This window comes from Fusarium coffeatum, assembly GCF_003316985.1.
Source record: "Fusarium coffeatum strain FIESC_28 chromosome Unknown BRIP53273_contig_83, whole genome shotgun sequence".
Lineage (NCBI taxonomy): Eukaryota > Fungi > Ascomycota > Sordariomycetes > Hypocreales > Nectriaceae > Fusarium > Fusarium coffeatum.
Window position 1 is genome coordinate 1 of NW_022157879.1, and position 19314 is coordinate 19314.

The 19314-nt window shown below is 47.1% G+C and overlaps 5 protein-coding genes across 5 annotated transcripts; 2 read left to right on the forward strand and 3 right to left on the reverse strand.

Annotated features, from left to right (window-relative positions):
- Positions 1 to 3866: 3866 nt before the first annotated feature.
- Positions 3867 to 4574, reverse strand: FIESC28_04018 (uncharacterized protein; the record flags this gene model as incomplete). The annotated part of the gene is made up of 1 exon (XM_031158165.1): positions 3867 to 4574. The coding sequence occupies one exon, from the start codon at positions 4572 to 4574 to the stop codon at positions 3867 to 3869; it is 708 nt and encodes a 235-aa protein (XP_031017754.1).
- A 6285-nt stretch (positions 4575 to 10859) lies between these two features.
- FIESC28_04019 (uncharacterized protein) lies at positions 10860 to 12605 on the forward strand (the record flags this gene model as incomplete). The annotated part of the gene is made up of 3 exons (XM_031158166.1): positions 10860 to 11847; positions 11908 to 12531; positions 12586 to 12605. The coding sequence occupies 3 exons, from the start codon at positions 10860 to 10862 to the stop codon at positions 12603 to 12605; spliced, it is 1632 nt and encodes a 543-aa protein (XP_031017755.1).
- Positions 12606 to 13269: 664 nt separating this feature from the next.
- Positions 13270 to 13863, reverse strand: FIESC28_04020 (uncharacterized protein; the record flags this gene model as incomplete). Its single annotated transcript, XM_031158167.1, has 1 exon — positions 13270 to 13863. One exon carries the CDS (start codon positions 13861 to 13863, stop codon positions 13270 to 13272), a length of 594 nt encoding a protein of 197 aa, XP_031017756.1.
- Positions 13864 to 16028: 2165 nt separating this feature from the next.
- Positions 16029 to 17102, forward strand: FIESC28_04021 (uncharacterized protein; the record flags this gene model as incomplete). The annotated part of the gene is made up of 2 exons (XM_031158168.1): positions 16029 to 16616; positions 16665 to 17102. 2 exons carry the CDS (start codon positions 16029 to 16031, stop codon positions 17100 to 17102), a joined length of 1026 nt encoding a protein of 341 aa, XP_031017757.1.
- Positions 17103 to 17432: 330 nt separating this feature from the next.
- Positions 17433 to 18710, reverse strand: FIESC28_04022 (uncharacterized protein; the record flags this gene model as incomplete). The annotated part of the gene is made up of 1 exon (XM_031158169.1): positions 17433 to 18710. The coding sequence occupies one exon, from the start codon at positions 18708 to 18710 to the stop codon at positions 17433 to 17435; it is 1278 nt and encodes a 425-aa protein (XP_031017758.1).
- Positions 18711 to 19314: the final 604 nt, after the last annotated feature.

Here is a 19314-nt window from a genome sequence, read left to right on the forward strand (position 1 = left end):
CCCGCTGTTGTATGTTTTTGGTGTTTTATATTTTTTTTGCAATCACTGTAGGATAGCCTGATACGGTTGATAGAAATGTACCTGTAGTGAACAAAGTATCTATCGCCCTGTGCATTATTATTTTGATGTGTGCCATATGTGAATTGCTTCTCCCTCTTTAATCCGCTACGCTGATGCCTTTCAATGTACCCCACGGCGCTGGTCTTAAAGACTTCTCCTGTATTGAGTCACCACTCATCTTATTGACACGCTATAGTTAGATCTCATCTCATAGGCTTCCGCAGTTACTGGCCGAGATACCGCATTAGGTCTCCCTGAATATTGTGGAGGCGGGCCCATGGGCGAGTTACGTCCATGCTTCATTGCAAGATGTGCCTGTAACCTGGCTGTTGGCGTATGATTGAAAGCATGATCAATGACATCCACCCCTCCATGGAATTTCGACTTCGTTGAAGCAGGGGGAGAAAGTTCTGATGTGATCGGAAATCTGGAGTGTCCTTCGAAAGGGTTGCTGTCTGTATCTCCAGGGTATTCAGGAGGACCATCGGAAAGGCGTTCGCCACGAGTCTTTCGCCGACGCTCTCGTCTGATGATCAAGAAGAATCCTACACCGAGTGCGATCAATACACCAGCTCCAGCAACTCCTCCTACAATGGGCATGATATGGGCATCCGAGTCCCCCTGTTTCTTGTCTTCGTTACCAGAGCTTGACTCCTTCGTAGTATCGATGTCTGTGGTTGCAGTTGCGGTTGCTCCAGCTGAGCCAGTCTCTTTAGGAATCGCTGTACTGGACTGAATGCTAGAAGTGCCTGTAGTGTGAGATTGAGATGTGGAAATGCTGACAGTTCCGACGACCAGGTCTTTCGCAGCACTGCAATAGTATTGGAAGACATCGATGGCAGATTTGACGTTGCCTGTCCGTGTGCCATCGCAATAATCGTTGACTTTATCGACCAGACTGCTGGATATCATCTTGTACATCCCAGACTTTATACAGACGCATGAAGCCAGCTCTTGAGGCCCTTTGCCACATAGCCAGGAACTTTGCTATATCATGATCAGCACCCAAGGACTACTAGATGAGACATCGTGCTTACATCCATGACAGCAGTGGAAACTCCCCTCTGAGCACACTTATCAAGAGATTTGAAGTGCGGGAGAGCTGTGATATAGTACGACACTGAGGCACTACGTTAGAACAGTCTCTGTTGCGAGTTCGTCGATACTCACTATCTCCCGGAGGACCTTTAGGTGATACAAAAGAGGTCTTGCCGCTGTTCATATGGCAGAACTGGCTGTATAAGTTTTGCGCTGAAGTCACATCCTCAGAATTTGAACATGACTTCTTAACCTCCCAGCTAAGAGTCGATCTGAGGTCCTGAACAACATCGGCCTTATGACAAATACAAGGCATGTTCAGCTCAAGAGCCTCTGGACATCTCTCTGACCCCTATCGATGTTAGTCTATGCCCATTCTGTATGTCAGACTCTTCAACTATACCACTTCGATCACAGCATGGGATACTGCCTTTTGTGCACAAGGGGGCAGATTCTCCAACTCTGGAAGATCTGTAATATGCGGCTTTACAACATTCGCTGTCGGTGAGGAGAATGTGACTTGCTTATCCTGATCGCAGTACTTCCGCATCACTTTGGAAGCGCTGACGATATCTTCCGTCGCACGGGGACCGCATCTTTCTTTCACATCGGTCGAGATCGCGGCAGCAACTTGGTCTAAACGTTTTGTGCAGATACATCTCTGTAATTCAGTCTCCGAGTCCCCGCATATGTTTGAGCGAGTTTGTCTGGCGACATTGTATGAGATCGCGCTGGACACACATGGCGCCTACAAAGTTAGTATCTAGACCATTTTGGAATTACTGGGGATCATACCAGCGATGCAAATATCTGGAGATCAGTCACGTACGCCACATCTTTCGCAATTGCAGAAACAGCCAAGAAAGTCAATAAGAGACTGTACAATTGCTTCATTGCAACTTGAATTCTACAGATATACTACAGAGCGAAAAGAACCATGATCCGAATAACAACTTCTTCAGTAGCGCAATCACCTGCTAATGGAAAAAAAGGAGCATTTCATCCCGTAAACCTCTACGATGCATCCTCTAGCCTCGCTTGGTGTAAAGCCTCAAACAACGCCTCTCGAGTCTAGATACGAATGGCGTAAAATCCCCTGGGGCTAGCGGCGATGGCTTGCAAACCGCACCATCACCTCACATACTTTTCCCCTCCCTCTCTCTCTTTGTGTGGAATGTGAGTCAGGCACAGCAAACTTATTATGCAGTATAGAGTTTATCGGGAAAGTGTTGCGATGTTTTCTAGATGGATGTTGGCCGAAGAAGGAAAAAAGGTTATGGCCGAACGTGTTTCAGAATTGGTGGTGTTGGCGATTGTCGTCTCTAGTGCTTAGTTGTGGTGTTTGACCAAAGCATCAAACAAACGAGCTTCAGTTGAACTTTTCATCCTAACTCTCTGACTTTTGTCTTATTTAGAGTGCAGTGCAAGTTTTAGCGTACAGTAGAAAGGAAAAGCCTTGACCAAGGAAAGGACCTAAAATTATCACGGATTGGGAGGTCTAAAAAGCAATGTTTCATGCGCAACACAAGTTTCACGAGACAAAGCGACTAATTCTTCCGCAAGTCAACCACTAAAAGCGCTTGATCTGCGCCCAAAAAGCATTGATCACTCTTCGAATCAACAGAAACAGAACAAAGAGTCAAAGCTTGGATGAAGAAGGGGTTTCCCCATGCTCAGAGATAGTACATGGTGGGGATCTCTAATGGCATTGGAATTGGTTTCTAAATTCGGGGGAGAATCTGTTTGTATGACCCGCGCGCCACATCAAGCGTCGAGGCAAGGGTCAAACCATTGGTTCACCTGAATTTGGTGAAATGAGTCTACTGTAGGGGACGATGCAGTTGAACAAACGCCAAGATGCAAGGTCGTGACTCTGCGCACGAGACGAGTCAGGTAGTGAACACAACAATATGCAACCAAATGATGATCATGGGATAATAGTTTTCTAGGTGATGATGAAATCATGTACAACAATCTCTGATCAGATCGAAGTTGAGACATTGTTCTAGGCCCCCCAAGTCATGTTAAGGTTCAGCTGGGCCTGGATCTACTGTAGGTACGTAACTCTACTACCGCTCTCTCTACCTGGAATAGGTTCGCCGGCTCTTCATCTCATCCCGCGGCAATTCAAGCTGGGATCTTATGACGTCGGTAGCTTCTTAACACAGATCAACTATCGCGATATTGCAACGTCGGATCCGATGTGATGTCAGTAGAGCGTCGATCCAGTAGATGCTGCATCTTCGATCAAGTCTTTCTTGGTTAATGGTGTCGCTTAAACTTTGCAGTCTGCAGCTTGACAAGCCGCCATGCAACTCCAACTAACAGGGGGTAAGTGAGGTAGCCAAATGGGCCATTAAATTTTCACGACGATCACCATCCCAAGTTCATGATTGAAAAATATTAATGTAAGATTTGGTTGGAAAATTCATTTGAGTGTAATATAGTAAGAGTACTAGTGGTAAAATAGCTGGTAATTTTCCTCAGCTGTAGTATAGTAAATAGTGGTATCCGTAATCCGTTATTGTCCGGTGCCCTTTGCAGTTCCAGTTCCCCTTGATTGTCCAAAACGCCTTGCTAATACTCAGAGAAACATGCAGATAAAAGACAAAATATGTTGGCCTAGTATAGCGGCTGTTGTGCACTTTGCTGTCCAGGTACAGTAACTCCCGCTCTCAAATTGGACAATATAGTAAAAACAATGACAAAGGAAAGAAATTCGTAGAGTTGTTTGTAGTTGTGATATGATAGATTGCAAGGCGTAGCGCTTACAGCACTCGCACAATCTTGGGAACGCGATACCGTGAGGGGCTGTCGTAGTACTCGCTGATCATGCCACCTTGAAGACCCATGGGTCTCCTGGGGGGAGCTCTGCTGTGGCTTCCATCTCTTGTTGCAGTTGTCTTGCGCGAGTCACGGCTGCGGCTGCGCTTTTCGTTCTTATCAGCCGAGACCTGGCGAGATCGCTCAGATGCTAATGTATCGGAAGCAGATGTTCTGGAGCTGGCGCGGGATCGTGATCTTCTTGGGCTATCCCAGCCGGAAGGCTCCTCTCGGATCTCGTCAAGAAGGTCATCGTCGCTGTCATCGTCGTTGGATTCAGGGTGGAAAGTGCTGTTAAGAGTCTCCCAGAGGTCGAGACCAAGATCGTCCCAGATAACGACGGCCTTGAAGAGACGACGGCATGCTTGGGTACCGGCGGTCTTGTCGAGGTCGGCGAAAGACTCGAGCTCGCTTAGGCTGGGGAGGTTTTCCCATGCGATGGAAATCTGGTCGGATTGGTCCTTGAAGGGGGATCGCTCAAGGTAGTAGAGGAGGAAATCTGATGTCTCGGCCTTGGTTGCGAATTCAGCTTCCTCGAGAGCTTGCAGACGGAGCTTCTCTTCCTTGTCCTTTTGCTCCTGTTCCTGTTGCTGTCTCTGCTTGCGTCTCTTGGGGTTGCCGAAGAGGTTTGTTGAAGTAGTTCCTCGAAGCATCGTTGCGGTATTGTGTTGTTGTTGTAGTGTCGTTTGTTGTTGAAGAGCGTGGTAGTTAAGATGAGTTGAGTCGAACGAATATCAGCTGGAGGTAGGGAGAATAATATGATTATGAACAGGAATGGTCGATGGTCGGCTGAGGGAGCAAACAAGACAGTATGTGTGTCAGGTTGTTGCTATTATAAGATATGTTTATGCAGGCTTGTGCACAAACACGTCCGAGCCTTGTTTGATGTTTTTGACTTTGACAGATAACCAAAGAGAGACCAGCTCGGTATTTGTTTGACGCTTGGATTGTTGAAAAGGGTTGAAGAGGTGTTTGAGGTAGAGTTGAGATGAGATGGTTGGGGGGATATTGCAAGGTAATGTATTGCGATGTAGGTAATTGAATTGGAAAAAATAAAGGTGGTAGGGGTGCTACCCAGACGGACGGATGGGTATGGATATGGATTATATGATATGAGATGAGAAGGGAAACCCTGGCTTTGTCTGCCCGGGCTTGGCTTGGCTGGATGGGCTTGCTTGCTAAGTTACCGTAAAGGTTGGTTGGGTCGGCAGCTTGTGATGTTACTTGACTGGGGGTGTGTGATGAGGATCCGCGGCTATTTTGGCGATACGGCAGAGGTATCCGTACTGTCTAGACCCAAAGAGTACGTACTGTTTTTTTCAGGTACGTCTTTGTTTTAGAGTACGGCAGAGTAGAGACCAGTAGGTTGGATAAATAAAAAGCCAGGCCGTGCTCTTTGTTGTATCTCGGTTTCGGAAGTTGACGGGTCCTTGTTGACGATCAAAAAAGATTTGCAACAGATCTCTTTTCTTCTTGATTAAGGAGGGACAAGAGACAAGAAAGGGAGGGGAAAAGGATGTCTTTATCATTTGTTGCTTCTGTCACATTTAATTGAGTTGCTTGCTTTTTTCTTTCTTTTTTCCCTCTGTTGTCTTCAGTCTCAGTCTAGGCCAGCCAATTCCGTTAGGTTCCCTCACTTCAGGTGAAGGGCCCCCACCACCAGACACCAAGAGCGGGGGGTTTTTTCGGGCTACAGCTGTTAGGTGGGCTGAAAGATCAACTGTCTCTTAGAGGAGTCGAGTCCACTGCAGTTGCCCGAGTTAGGGGACGCGCTAATTCCATTTACCAAAAACGCCCAGAGCGGATCCGTGTCATCACTGAGAGGAGATGGTGGACGAGACGCCCCTAGGGCTTGGCTTCTAAATTAGTATTAACGGTGTTGCTATTGCTACCTATTCATCGCTTCAGTAAAGTTTGAACCTCTTTTTATTCACGGTAGCATCGAATCAATCTCTTCCAAGAATTCGGGCTGCCAAGACCTGCGCGAAGCGAGCAAGGCGCACCAGTAACCAGCCAGTTTGATCGATTGCTGCAGCCTCTAAACCAATAGGATGTCTCCCCTTGCGGGTTGAAGCGAGAGGCACAAGGTATCGTCAGTTCGCTACCTGAACCTTTGGATAGGGTACGAGGTGATCCCTGTCTGCCGCCAGCCAATGTCATGTACCCGTTTCACTCCTCGGTACGGAGACTGATACAATACTGATACTGTATTAATTATCATATGTTGGTAAATTACCCGGAAAGGAATTGTTCACGAGGATGCTTCATGATGATCAGTCACTCGGTCGAGAACGAAACTATACGGCAAAATTATGGCCGCATCAATCAGAGATCAGCTCATCTCTGAAGCAAGAGGCTATTTGCTTTTGTTCTCTTTCAGAGTCTCAGTTGTCTTGTCAACGTTTGGCTCCTGATTAGCTGTTACTCATTTGACGTGGCTGTTCCTTCGGTCCCTGATCGGCAAACTAGATCCATCCTGGCAAAGCTTTGGTCTCTTTGAATGTCTCTGTTTGCCGGGTTGAGGATTAGCTCTATTGACAGTTGGAATGCGGTATTCGTTCTTTTCTATTCTTTGTCTTGGCTCTCGTCTTTTCAACGAGAAGCGATACTGAGCGAAGCTTTCCACAATAGTAGTGGACTGTATCCGTATTCGTTGATCCCTTTGTTGGTTGACGTGTTTATTGAAAGCCCCGCGGAGACCGAGAGAAGCGAAACGAGAGATCAACCACATATGTCACAGGTACAGTATTGTCAGTGTCTTATTGGTTGACTGCCCTCGAAACAACAATCGCTAACTAGGTCCTTTTACGGATCAGGTCTTATGCAACAACGGAGTATATCTGCGCATTGTGAAGCGCTCCGTGATTCCGTCCCGTCATTAGTTTAGTGGCAGTATCCGCGTCTCCGCCTGCAGCATCAGTACGATCCCGCCCGTGCGAACAACTGAGTGCCTATGGATCTCAGTCTGCCTTGTCTCTGCTCACTCTTCGCCCTGGCTAGTGTGTCCTTGTTTGACCGGCCCGTACAGAAACTAATCTCTAAGGGGTGGGAGCACGGATGGTCACGCACACCAGCACTGCTGCTGCATCTCTCGCACGGTTGGGGCATCAGAGGAAAGAAAAAAAAAAAAACCCTTGAGATCCATGACTAGACAATTCAATTGATAGGTCGGCTTCATTTCCGGTGGCACATTTCTGGCGGCACAAACGGGATGATGCAGGGGAGCAAGACGACAACAAACACGGACCAGAACCCAAAAGCAATTAGCTATACATTCAATACATACAGGCTATATGTTTACGGACACAGCTGAGGCAGGTAGCAATATATAGAACAGAATGCAAATGCAAATGCAGGTGATAGTTGCGATACCCCAAACACTCCAGCCAGCCCTGCATTCCTCCCAGTCCCAGTAACCCGGAACCACTGTAACATGGAACCAACTGTAACATGGAACCAACTGTACCCCGACAGCGCAGCAATTTCCATCATTCTCGGCCTCTTTTTTATTCACCGTCAATGCCAAGACCTCATTTATCAACTGTAGCCTCGCTATTGTTGTAAGTCAAGAGCTACTACAAGGTACGTACCCTCAAAATGTGGCACTTGACTCGCTTTCCATAAGCTCGATGAAGCTATGTCTACACTATTCAAGCCCACATGGGGACGCTTCCCGTGGTTTGTTGGACGTTAAAAGGCGATCTCTTAGCTTCCCCAGCTGTGCTGCATCTAGACTCTTGACTCTTTGACCCTTTTTTCTCTATTGCTCTAGGATTTGTTGGCTATAGCTTCAACTGCTATCAGATCAAATGCAAGATCAGATCACTTTAAAATGTTAAACTCCACCAACAGACCAGGAAACTGTTGAGTCTGTGTTGACGAGGCGTCTGTCTTTGATGCCTCTGCCGCTTTTTATGAATTGTTTATCCCACTCTATCACCGGTTGTGTAGTTACTTAAATATATATCCAATCATGCCCCTTTCGGAGGCAGCCTCTATCAAACACCCATACATGTTCAATCCATCATCACCTTGAAAGTAGTCGTAAACCTTCACCCGCGGTCCGCGATTAGTCTCATACGTAACCGCCAATAACTTCATCCGGAGTGTGCCAAACGTTTGTTTCTATGGAAGCTTCTACGTTACAATATACACTTTCGCCCAAGCATGCAGGTCTTCGGCCTTTACCAGAACCCAAGCCAAACTCGTGCTTCTTCACATACCTTTGGACGGAAACTACCTTGAATCGCGGTTCCGCCGTGGAACGTCCAGAAGGAAATTAGTTCTGCCAATGGAAGCCCGTATACACTTTTGGCGTTGAGAGTCTATTCCTGCACTAGACCTTCGTCTAGGAAGCCAAAAGTCGCGGCCACATTCCAGCCATCGATTATCTCTCCTATTACTCGTTAAATGCAGCCAATGATATTCTTCCGTGTACTTTATCCCCAAAGAGGTTCTCTCCTGGGGCCGCGGGCCCGGTACTGACAACTGCGAGTGCGGAAGAGGCTTCAAGTTCTAGCCAAGCTTTGGAAGCCATCGAGCCTCCCTCTGCTGTCACGATGGAATTTACCATACTCTTTTCAAAATGACTGTGACGGATTAACGTTGATTGAATGACGTCCGCTCATCGGCCTCAATTGATCTTGTTGCTCGCAAACTACCGCCAAATCCGTGTCAATGATACATGATGACCGTTCAGTGGCTGAAGTCTGTTTTATTATCCAGAAACTCTCAATAGGCACATGAGAGTTCACTTTTTCGTGTCGCGACCAACATACATCAACTGTCTTGGCACTCCGAGACAATAGACAGTGGTTCCTATTGTTGTCTGATCTTGGTATGGATTTGTTTGCCTCTATTCAGGAACCAACGTCTAGATCTCCGATACGAATACCAATTAACATAGCATAAATCAACCACTGCCCCCAATTGATTTGTATTTCTGATTGCCACTTCTGATCTCTCGATCTTGACGTGTCTACTGCATTATCTTGCATCGCAGGAATGACAGTATTCCCTATACCCGTTTGTACTAATGATTATCAACTAAGCATTGGCAGCAGAGAGACGTTTCCTACTAACTAGTCAAGGCGGAGACTAGGGCTGCTCATGCAAGTCTGATCAACCATCGTCACCTTTGCCAGCCGTGAGCCAAGCAACTAACTAATACTGACTTGCCGTAATGATAACCCAAACACACCTCCCTACAGTAACCAGCACGTTATCATGATCATCACAACACAACCTCTTTTAGGAAACTTGATCCTGCTCTTTCGGCAGTGACATTCTGGCCTCTTACTAACTGTCACGTCGATCCGGGACCCCAGGATCTGGTAATTAGCGTGCGCCATACCCTTTGAGTTCCCATAATCGTCATCTCTTGGTACCCTATCACCATGCAGAAATGTTGATGGTTGTGGCGGCAAGCTTCTACGTATACCAGCAATTCACAGACTCCAAATATGCCATTGGGAATGATCAGTAAATTGCTAGCCTTTTGGTGATGGGAAAATCTGCAAGGCTAATGCACGTCATTTCTTCAAGTATCTGTGTTAGGCAGCGATTATTTTCGGACTTTTTTTGAGCAAATCCCAACGACAACGGACCTCAACGCAAGCTCTACGGTATAACGCCTCTTGTCGTCACTCGGCCACAGAGCCGAAGATACGATGTTGCCAATGTCAGCTTCAGGGTGTGGCCAACATCAATTCAGCTTCCTTAATACGTGTGTCTAACAGACAAGTGTCGATGTTGGTGTTGATAGACTGGGTCTGGTGGCTTCACAAGTAGAAGTGAGGTATGCAGAACTACCAACAAGCTCTCCTAGTAGCCCCACGGCATCACAATTCTGTCTTACAGATGACTTACTCATGAAGAAACTTTTTCTCTGGTTCTTGGCAGCAGTTCATCGTTCTTCATCAATCAAGGAGTTATACAAGTAAAGCTGGTTGAATCGACGTGCTAATGGCGGCTCTTGAAATAATGTTCGAGCTGCTGGTCGTTGGATGTTTATTCCCTGGGAACAAAGCCGTTGTGTGACAACTAAAAATGATTGTCTTAACTCATTGACGATTGACTGTGAAGTTGCAGCTGTGAACAAGGGGAGACCACGCGGATTGTAGTTGTAGTTACACAGGTCTGAGCATAAGGTAATTCTCTTAGCAAAGCAATCGACAACTCAGAACAAGGATAGTTTGAACAAGTTCAAACATCTCGCCAACTGATCTTGTATTTATCACATACCTATACTATTCGTGCTCTTAATCGTGTTCACTTTCGGCCATGTGGTGAGGTCCAAGATAAGTCCGAGGATATATCTAATAGGTATGGAATCAGATGTCGACGGTAGTAAAAAGGCAGTCTTTGAATAGAAATTTGAGCTAGGATCCAATCCAATGGGTATCTGAGAATCTTCGTCCGGTATTTCGCTGCCGAAATTGCTTTCTGAATAGGTATGCAATCAGGCAGCAGGAGACCGATGCACAAGATGCATTGTATCAAAGAGCTGAACTGAATGAATTTGGACCAAAGCAATTGAACAATAGGTAGAGAAAAGCGCTCTTGAGCGAATCATTCTAGTTGAAAGAATAGGAGCCATAGTTGCTTAGGCAGACAAACAGTGACTGACGGCTGGTGGGTTCAGTAAATGTGAATCCCCTCACTTTCTGTCACTGGCAGCTCCAGCCTGGCACTGCCACAGACCTGCCATAGCCGTTCAACCTCTTCACTTTCTTTTCCAAAAAATTACCAACGCAAGATTATTCTCCTCCACAAGTTAATCTTAACAGCAAACGCAGCCCTTTCTCCCTTCCATCTACATCACCGACTTCTTTCATCATCTGAACAGCAGAACAGTCACTCACCAACTATCCATCGTTGCTTAACCACCAGCACCAACCTTTCTTCATAAACTCTTTATCATCTCGATCACCGCCGAAATGTTCTGGCAGAAAGAACTCGGGTACGACCCCAAAGACTACCCCAACTATCACCCCTATCAAGGAACTCCCTTCACGCGCCTGCTCAAGCAGTGGCCTGAGATCCCTCTCTTCATCGTCTGGACCTTTACCTTTTTATTTTCCATTCTTTCGATCCTCTGCGAATGGCTGGACATGTTCGTTCGTGATCCTCTTCACTTCGGCAAGGCGAATGCTTGGCTCGTCGAGCAGTATCAGTCATGCGACTCTGTCTTCCAGATCACTTACGGAGCTTTCATCACTTTTTGGTTCTTGCATCTATGTTACTGTGGTTTGCTTGTCGCTTTGGATGAGCTGCTTCACGCATATGATGATCCTGTCTGGGCTTGCCTTCAGCTCTTAGACCTTGTGGATTATCTCCAGACTCTTTCCATCCGCATCTTCACTGGTATCATCTTCGGTATCCTCAACGTCATTACCAACTCAGCCATTTTTATCTACGACATGACGGAACACGGCCTTGGCTCCTTGATTGTCCTCCTCGGCGTCGTTGCCCTATTCCAGCTATACTATTACCTCTTCTTCTACGACCCCACTGCCGAAGAGAAACAGCCTCCTCAGCCTCTCAGAAGCATTCTCAAGAAGACTTCAGAGAATGTACTCCAGTCTCAAATCACCAAATCCGAGTGCGGCTACGGAATATTTGCCAGCCCAGCAGTAACTCCCATTCCGATAACACCTTATAACCCACCATGGAGAAGCAACAGCGGTTGCTTCCGAGTACCTACACCCTCTACTGGATCATCCAACTCATCTCTTGACAGAACTCCATCCCGGAGACGTCCTAGTCCTAAGTCCAACAAGCCTCCTGGAGCATCATATGTTTCAGTTTCACCCAAGTCCGCCGAAAAGCTTCGCGCTGATGGCTATGGTGTCCCAGAGCCAACCAGAGAACCAACTTACTCCTGGATCAAACCCGTCACACCTGCAAAACTCATCCATCTCCCACGTATCCAGCTTCGCGTCCGAAAAAACCCTCAGCGAAACTAGGAGGTCGCTAAAAGGAAAGCGGAAGCCGAGGAAGAGGGAAGATTCATCCATTCCATCGCGCCCACAAAGGCCCAGTGGGTCTACTCTTCTCTTGATGCCGTCGAGCGACGAGTCAGGCACATCACTGAAAACGTCGAGGAACTCGCCGCAAAAGTCACTTCATTCAGTGAAGCTGCCACTATTCAACCCATCCCCGAACCCTCAGGTGATCTTCCAGCCTCACCCCGAACACAAAAGCGTGCAGCTACAATCCTAGAAAGAGAGCGCATAAAGGCTGCCAAGAAAGAACATGCCCCGAAGATCGAACACGCCGCAATGGCCATCTTCCAGCAGCAGCACGGCGTCGAACAGCTCATAAAACAAATTAAGAATTTGATCAATCAGACAAAAGACCCTGTCTCTGGCGCAGCGGGCCGCGAACTGGAAGATTATAAAGTCAAAGTGAAGAGTATCTTTGCTAATGCTAATCAAGAACTGATCAAGTCTCGAAATACTGAGGATCTTTGCGATGAGCATCTTGCGAAGCTGGCAAACGAAGCCGGTCAGTTGAAGCGTCTTGATAAAGCTCACCTGCTTCTGTTGGAGATCAACGCCAGGAAGGCTGAGATGAAGGAAATGCGAGATTTGGGGATGACGATCAAATGTTAAGGATCAACTACTGGTCACATACAGACTGGCTATACACAACATAGACCAGCCACATACAAAAACGACTAAACATATACAACAACGACTGGCAGTATATACCAGCGCCAGCATGTCACAACAACACAATGAATGCATTTACAGGACTAGGGATATGGCGTTGGGGATTGCATTTTAATGATAATGACGAGCTACGGATACGTATTATGCTTATATAGCATGGTTGAAACATGCATGGATCAATTGAGATGGGGTCAAGGATACACCCGAGGGCTTGGTCTATGTACTTGTAACTGCGATAGATTACTTTGAGATGAGATGATGTTGCTATTTACAGTAATTTCTGTTTCACCATGCTTAAGTGACGCCTGAATAGCTATCAAAGATAGCATGACAGGACGAGCGGTATGAACTACGATGAGTCTCGACTAGTGATGAACTTCAGCCTACATCTGGTAGGTTCACTAACAAGCACGATGATGGACCACATTGATCAGATAAAATAAGAAGATTTATGTACTTGATTGTGACAATATCTTTGATTGCCAATCCTTGTGTGTAGATAAATTGGGTATCGCACATAAACAACGCATGTAGTCATAAAGACAGTTCCAGAACCGATTACTCCTTATAGACCCGTTTGTGAATCCTCAAACCAGTTCCGCAACCAGCTCACATGCAGAACAGATGATCATCAAGACCACCGAAGAATGGAAAAAGAAGGAAAGAAATCCGGTTAGTAATGAGGCGACTCTTGCTCCTCCTCGATGCCGTGAATCTCCCAGTAGAGACCACCCTTGGTCTCACCATCCTCAGCACCACACTTGACAGCTCCCCGAGCCGCCATCTCCATTCCAGCAGAGTTGTCCAGGACAGCCTTTTGCATAATCCACACGATATCCTCATCACCAACCATCAAAGCCGTGTCGGCGCGGACAGAAAACGCGCATGATCCTGACTTGACGACGTCGACGTGGCCGTTTCCGGTTGCGTACTCCTTGTCGTCTTCGCACGCGCGAGGGACCATGAAAGTGCCGTTGCGGGATCCAAAGCTGGAGAGAAGCGCTGCGCAGTCGCGGTAGTTGGCTCGCAGGGTGTCCTTGGGAGCTTCGCGGTCGACATAGCTGTCCTCGTCACAGGCCTTGATGGAGTGGTCGCTGGCGGTCCAGTAGGTGAAGACGTCTCCAGAGGCTTGGGGAGCTGAAGTCGTGACAGCGATCATTTCATCTTTGGTTGGCGTGGCAGCAGGTGGTGGTGGTGCATAGTACGCAGGTGCAGGCGCAGCGGTAGCGAGGCCGATGAAGACGGTGACAAGGCCGACGAAACGCATCTTTGGTGGGTTTATTTTGTTTTTGGTCAATCGTGGTTTAGAAGATCGTTTGTTTGAGAAAGAAGAACAAAAACACAAATCGATTGTGATTCACAAGAGTGTAACGGAGACGGGACCAGCGGGTGATCAACACCTGAATAGAGAGAGGTTGGGTTAAACGAGTGACTGAAAAAAGAAGGTGAGAAAGAAGACGAAACGAAAACGCTACGCGCTGCGGCGATAGAAGAGAAAGATGCTGATCTTTTGGTCGAAAAATGTCGAAAGAAGTGTTTCAACGACAGATTTGGGGGGGAAAGAGAGAGATAGGTAGACTACTCGTAATAGTAAGTTAGAGATGTCGGTGGCTCTAGAATTGAAGTGAATGAAAGACTGGCGATCAGACTGTTTCAAGTAGAGTGGACGAGTATGAAACAAGGATCACAATTGGAGATTTGATGAACAACTTGGTCAAGAAAAAAGTATTTTTGGATTGTGAGAATATTCGGAAAAAATAGTCCTGTCGGTGTTTTACTGATATTAAGTCTCTCGTCAAAGTCTGTGCAATCGCAAGTCTTGAAGCGGGTTCTTTTAGATTGCGATGATCACTCGGTGGAGGATTTTTTTGGTGTTTGTCCAGTCTTTGCTCACAAGGACCGGCCTGGTTGTTTCGTGTTTAATGCCATATTTATGCAGCCACAAGAAGAAGAAATGCAGGAAACAAGAGATGAAAAGTGATGGCTATCTCATTTATTGGATACTCATATTGACTATATCTGGTGTTTAGATACCTAATGTTTCGAGGTGGTGTGTCAAAGATCGGTATATCACAGAGTAATAAGGTTCAATGTCAAGGTTATAAATATCATATGTTTCTTCCTTAGAAACAAACCAGCTAAACTGTCTTGTCTTGTGCTTGATTCTCCCTCCCTTTGAAACATTCCGTGTGCACTGCCTTGGCTAGATGCTCATGCCCATGCCCCATGCGCATAACTCACAGCCTTGCATCTAGCTGAGATCAGCACTTTTGGTCTTGTTGAGTTGACAGTCTGCCAGGTACCGAGTCCCTATAACTTGGTAGTGATGGCAGTCAAACTTGTCAATACAGTTTCGATGCAACTTCCCCTCACTTTCCCTGCAAACTTTATACGTCGCATCCATTGTAACTCTCACGATAACTTCACCGTCGGCTCTTCTCCAGGCAGACTCCAGCTGCCATGCCCCGGGCCGACAGTGGAGCAAGTGACGCTTCAGTGGAAAGACCGCCCCCACCTTCAGCGGTTCATCACCCCCAGTCTAGGGAGTTTGATGACGCGAGGGGCATTGACCACTCACGGGAGTTTCAATTCCTTTCCTTTTTTGAAAATGACTTCATTCTTTCGTCCATCTTTTTCTTCAACACCCAATGAGTCTTGGCTATCACAACCAATCTGTAGAGAATTTTTATTCTACTATCATGTGTTCAATATGAATGGCTCGCTTGTCAACATTATATCGGCCGAGAGATTGAGTTGAAAGATGACGATTTATATGGTAAAGAATTATGACCCTCTTTATTAAGCCCGCCTGTACCCATTCTTGGTTCCATCATTGACTGCACTATAACTCGGGGTCTTGTTCTTGGCTCCGTTCTTGGTTCTTGGCTCCACGATGAACAGTAACAAAAAAACCTGAAAACCCAACACTTGTTGGTCGGCGCATGTGACCCCCAAAAAAGAAAAGGGCCGTTGTTGATGATGGAATGGCTCTGATGATCTCGGGTCATGTCCATTCACTCGGATCATCGGCCAACCTTTTACAGGCGGTTCTTACCAACAGGAACTGCTGAAGGGAGGACCCTTCTTTTTGACGATTTGTTGAATGTAACCTTGACTCGATTCCCGAGACCCGGACAAAATGTCTTGTCTTAGTTAGGGATGGATGAATGGATGGACGTTACTGTAACTGGGACCCATCCTATCCAATTCCTGATATCATCGTCATCATAAAACCCGACGGAATGGGTATTAACTAACAAATTGTCAGCTGAAGAGAAAAAAGGAACTTCATAGTAAGTCAATTGGATCCAGTTCTTCGTCTCGTGGCACATTGTACGTAACTCTGTAAATTCCAATTGAAACCCAATTCCTCTTCAAACTCCATCTTTTTCATTCTCTTTTCGTTCTTCATATCCAATATTATTGCCCATCATGAAAACTGCCTCTCAACCTTCAGCTCCTCACAATGCAGCAAGCAAAATAAAACATCTCGTCGGCAAGATTCGCCGCCACTCACATCCTCCGCCACCCGAATCATCCTCTGCCTCTCCCGCATCATCCGCGAACCCTTCTCGAGAATCCTCATCATGTCCAATTCCACATATCGGCAAGCACAGCCAGCGTAACAGCCGGCGTGGCTCAGCTGCAGAGGAAGAAGAACGCGTGCACGACCTGGAACTTTGGAATTCTGCCTACGATACTCTGAAGAGAGATCATGCATCTTACAATCTTGTACTGGCTTATGAGAGTATCATTTCTCACGCCTTGCCTGATTCGCTAAGACCCGGGTATAACGGAAATGGCAATGGATTACCGACTGAGGGTGAAAGAAGAGTCGAACTCATGATGATGATTGCAAAGTCTGGTTTGGAGCGTGAGGTCAAGGAAGTTTCCCAGACGGACTCTGGAGATGGTGATGCGAGAGAAAATCTGATTCAGACACGATCGATTATAGCTTCATTACTCGACGATCAGCCCAGCGCCGCCATCGCATGGGCGGGTTTCTGCTCTCTAACACCTGTAGGATCCAATCCCAATCCATAATAACAACGCTAACTTTGTCTCTAGCTACTTCTTGATCCTCTTCTCCGACACGACGATATCCGTCATGGTTTCGTCGATATTACAAATGCCATTCCTCACTATATGACTCTCCACCGTGTTCTCCATCCTTCATCATGGACGTCCCTTCCAGATTTCCAACGCCTACAGCCCCATCTTTATCAAACACTCCTAGACCTCTACCGCCGCATCCTCGAGTATGAGATGAACATTGTCTGCGCCGCTGCGAGCGCCTGGAACATGGCCGCCCGCAACGTCGTCGACTGGCATGGTTGGAAGACCATGGCCGATGCCGTGCGCGAGTCCGACGCTGAGCTGATGAGTCATGTCGAGAAGAGCGGCACTGATGAGGCGAGGGCTATCATGGAGGCTCAGAGGAAGCTGGACCCTGAAGGAGGAGGGCGCGGTGAGCTTGCAGATGACCTTTCGAATCACGATGCGTAAGAAATTAAAGAATGAAAGAGAAGTAAAACATCAAGTTAGTAAAAAACGGGCAACGGCACTGCAAAGCGAGTTTTTGTTATCATTTGTGTAACGAGTCAATTGATTTACTGCCAATAGTTACATAAGAGATCTATTCATTTTTACCTACCGCAATGCAAACTCCAGTCTTGATACTTTTTGACTACCTACCTGAGGCCAGTCGGATCGGAAAATCTGATTGCAATTTTGTACACCAACAAGAAACGCTCATTTTGTTAACCAACTCCAAATCTTGAGGGGGGTATCTCCAAAAGAGGGCCATCCAAAGAAACAAACCGGAAGACTCTGAAATCAGAGTCCAATGACGCCCGTCTTGGGGAGAACACCTTGCTTGTCAAGGTTACTCAGGCTTCCAACGTACTTTTTCAGACGTCGCCAGCGACTGGCATCCTGAGGGAAATCAATCGCACCCATCATGACTAACCATCCGGGCACCTGATCACGAGTCATGAGCTCGTACACGCGACGGACGATCTGTAGGAACTCAGCCTGAGGCTTCATTGCAACAGCGTACAAATGTCGCACCAGGTCAGCCCAGCCAGAGATGAAGTCAACGTCAAACGTCGACTCAGGGTATCGGAATTCCAGAGTGTTGTACTTGGATACCACAAGCGCACATCGAGTCGTTGTGTGCTCCATGCCCTCGTCGAATTTGCGAAGTCCTACATCGAGACTAGCGAGGCTTGGTTCCGCCCAAAGACGTCGCATGGCTCCAAGAAGGCGTTTGTCAACCTTCTTGCGCCAGCTCAGCTGCAACATGAGCTCGTCGAGAGCTCTAACAAACGCTGCACCCTCGCCCCGGACTTTTGGCTCACCGGATTCCTTGGCGAGTTTGGATTCGACACTGATGCGTGCCGAATAGGGAGATGTGGAGCGGAATGGATGACAGAGAGGATACAGCAGAGTGTCCTCGAGCAACCAAACCAAAGTAGAGACACGCTGGGCTGTCTGGAGCGTCATGTTGCCGGCGTCATTGACGTGTAAGTGCAACCCGCAACCAGAATTGAGTCCAACTACCGTATTTCCCTGCACTGCCTTGAGGCACTTTCGGAGGGTAGGTAGCCCCTTTCTGAACTCTTCAGGACGAGTGAGGATTGGGCTGTTGAGTTCAGTTCCAAACCAGTCGTATTTGTCAGAAGGTGTCTTTCCAGACTTACTAACGCAGTCTCTGGTAATATGGACCTCGGGAACAACGAACCAGGTGTCGGCCTTGCGGATTGGTCCAGCCGCATCCGCGTCCATCTTGCCCTTATTCCATACTCGAACTTGTCCGCTGCTTTTAGTGAGCGGAAGAACTGATGTGTCGGGGGGCAGGGCAGGGCTGAAAGACTGAGGCTGAAAGACGTCGCACGACACAGCAACACCAGCGCTGGCGATCATGTCGCATACCTTATGAATGACCAGGGGCTTAATCTCTGTGTAGTCTTCCATCACGAGGCCCATATAAGTCCCTGGCGACGAAGGACAAACCCATCGAGTCTCGCCAACCACAGAGTCGGAGTCAAGGATCTGCAGTGCAACCATAAACTCCAGCTCAATGCCGACGCAGATTGAATCTGGGACCTCCATTTTGACGTCCGTATCGGTATCTGCAGGGATCTCTTCTTTGTAAGGCAAGTATTTGTCTGTCCGGATATTGTGATAGCTTTTCAACGATAACAAGAAAGATGCTGCAGAGCAAGCAGACGAGACTTGAGCCCGCAATGGGCCATGATCTATAGCTGACACTTCCATCTTTGAACACGATAGAAAAAGATGAGGAATAAAGAATAATGTTGTTGTTTTGTTCTGTTCGTCTTTTATATGTCAAAGGGTTGAAGATCGTGACCGGTATAGGACTGGTGTGTCGGTAAGGTAAAAGGAACACCGGGAGGTACATATATATATCAGCAATTGTTCACCGAAGAGCGGTCAGAACCCAATAGCGAATTGAGGCTGTGAATTAAAAACTTGGACTTGCATGTGCATTGTTAGAACCTACCAACACGGAACAAGCTTTTTAACAATCAAGACTGTTGCTGTCAAAGCGGACCGGCCACCAACCGGCAATGCCTGGGCCAGCCGTTACAAAGCAAAGCATGGGACGGAACATAGGGTGATAATGATGCTTCTTTCATGTGCTAAAGATATGGTATCTCGTTCAAGGGCCATTGTGCAGACCATACAAAGTAGG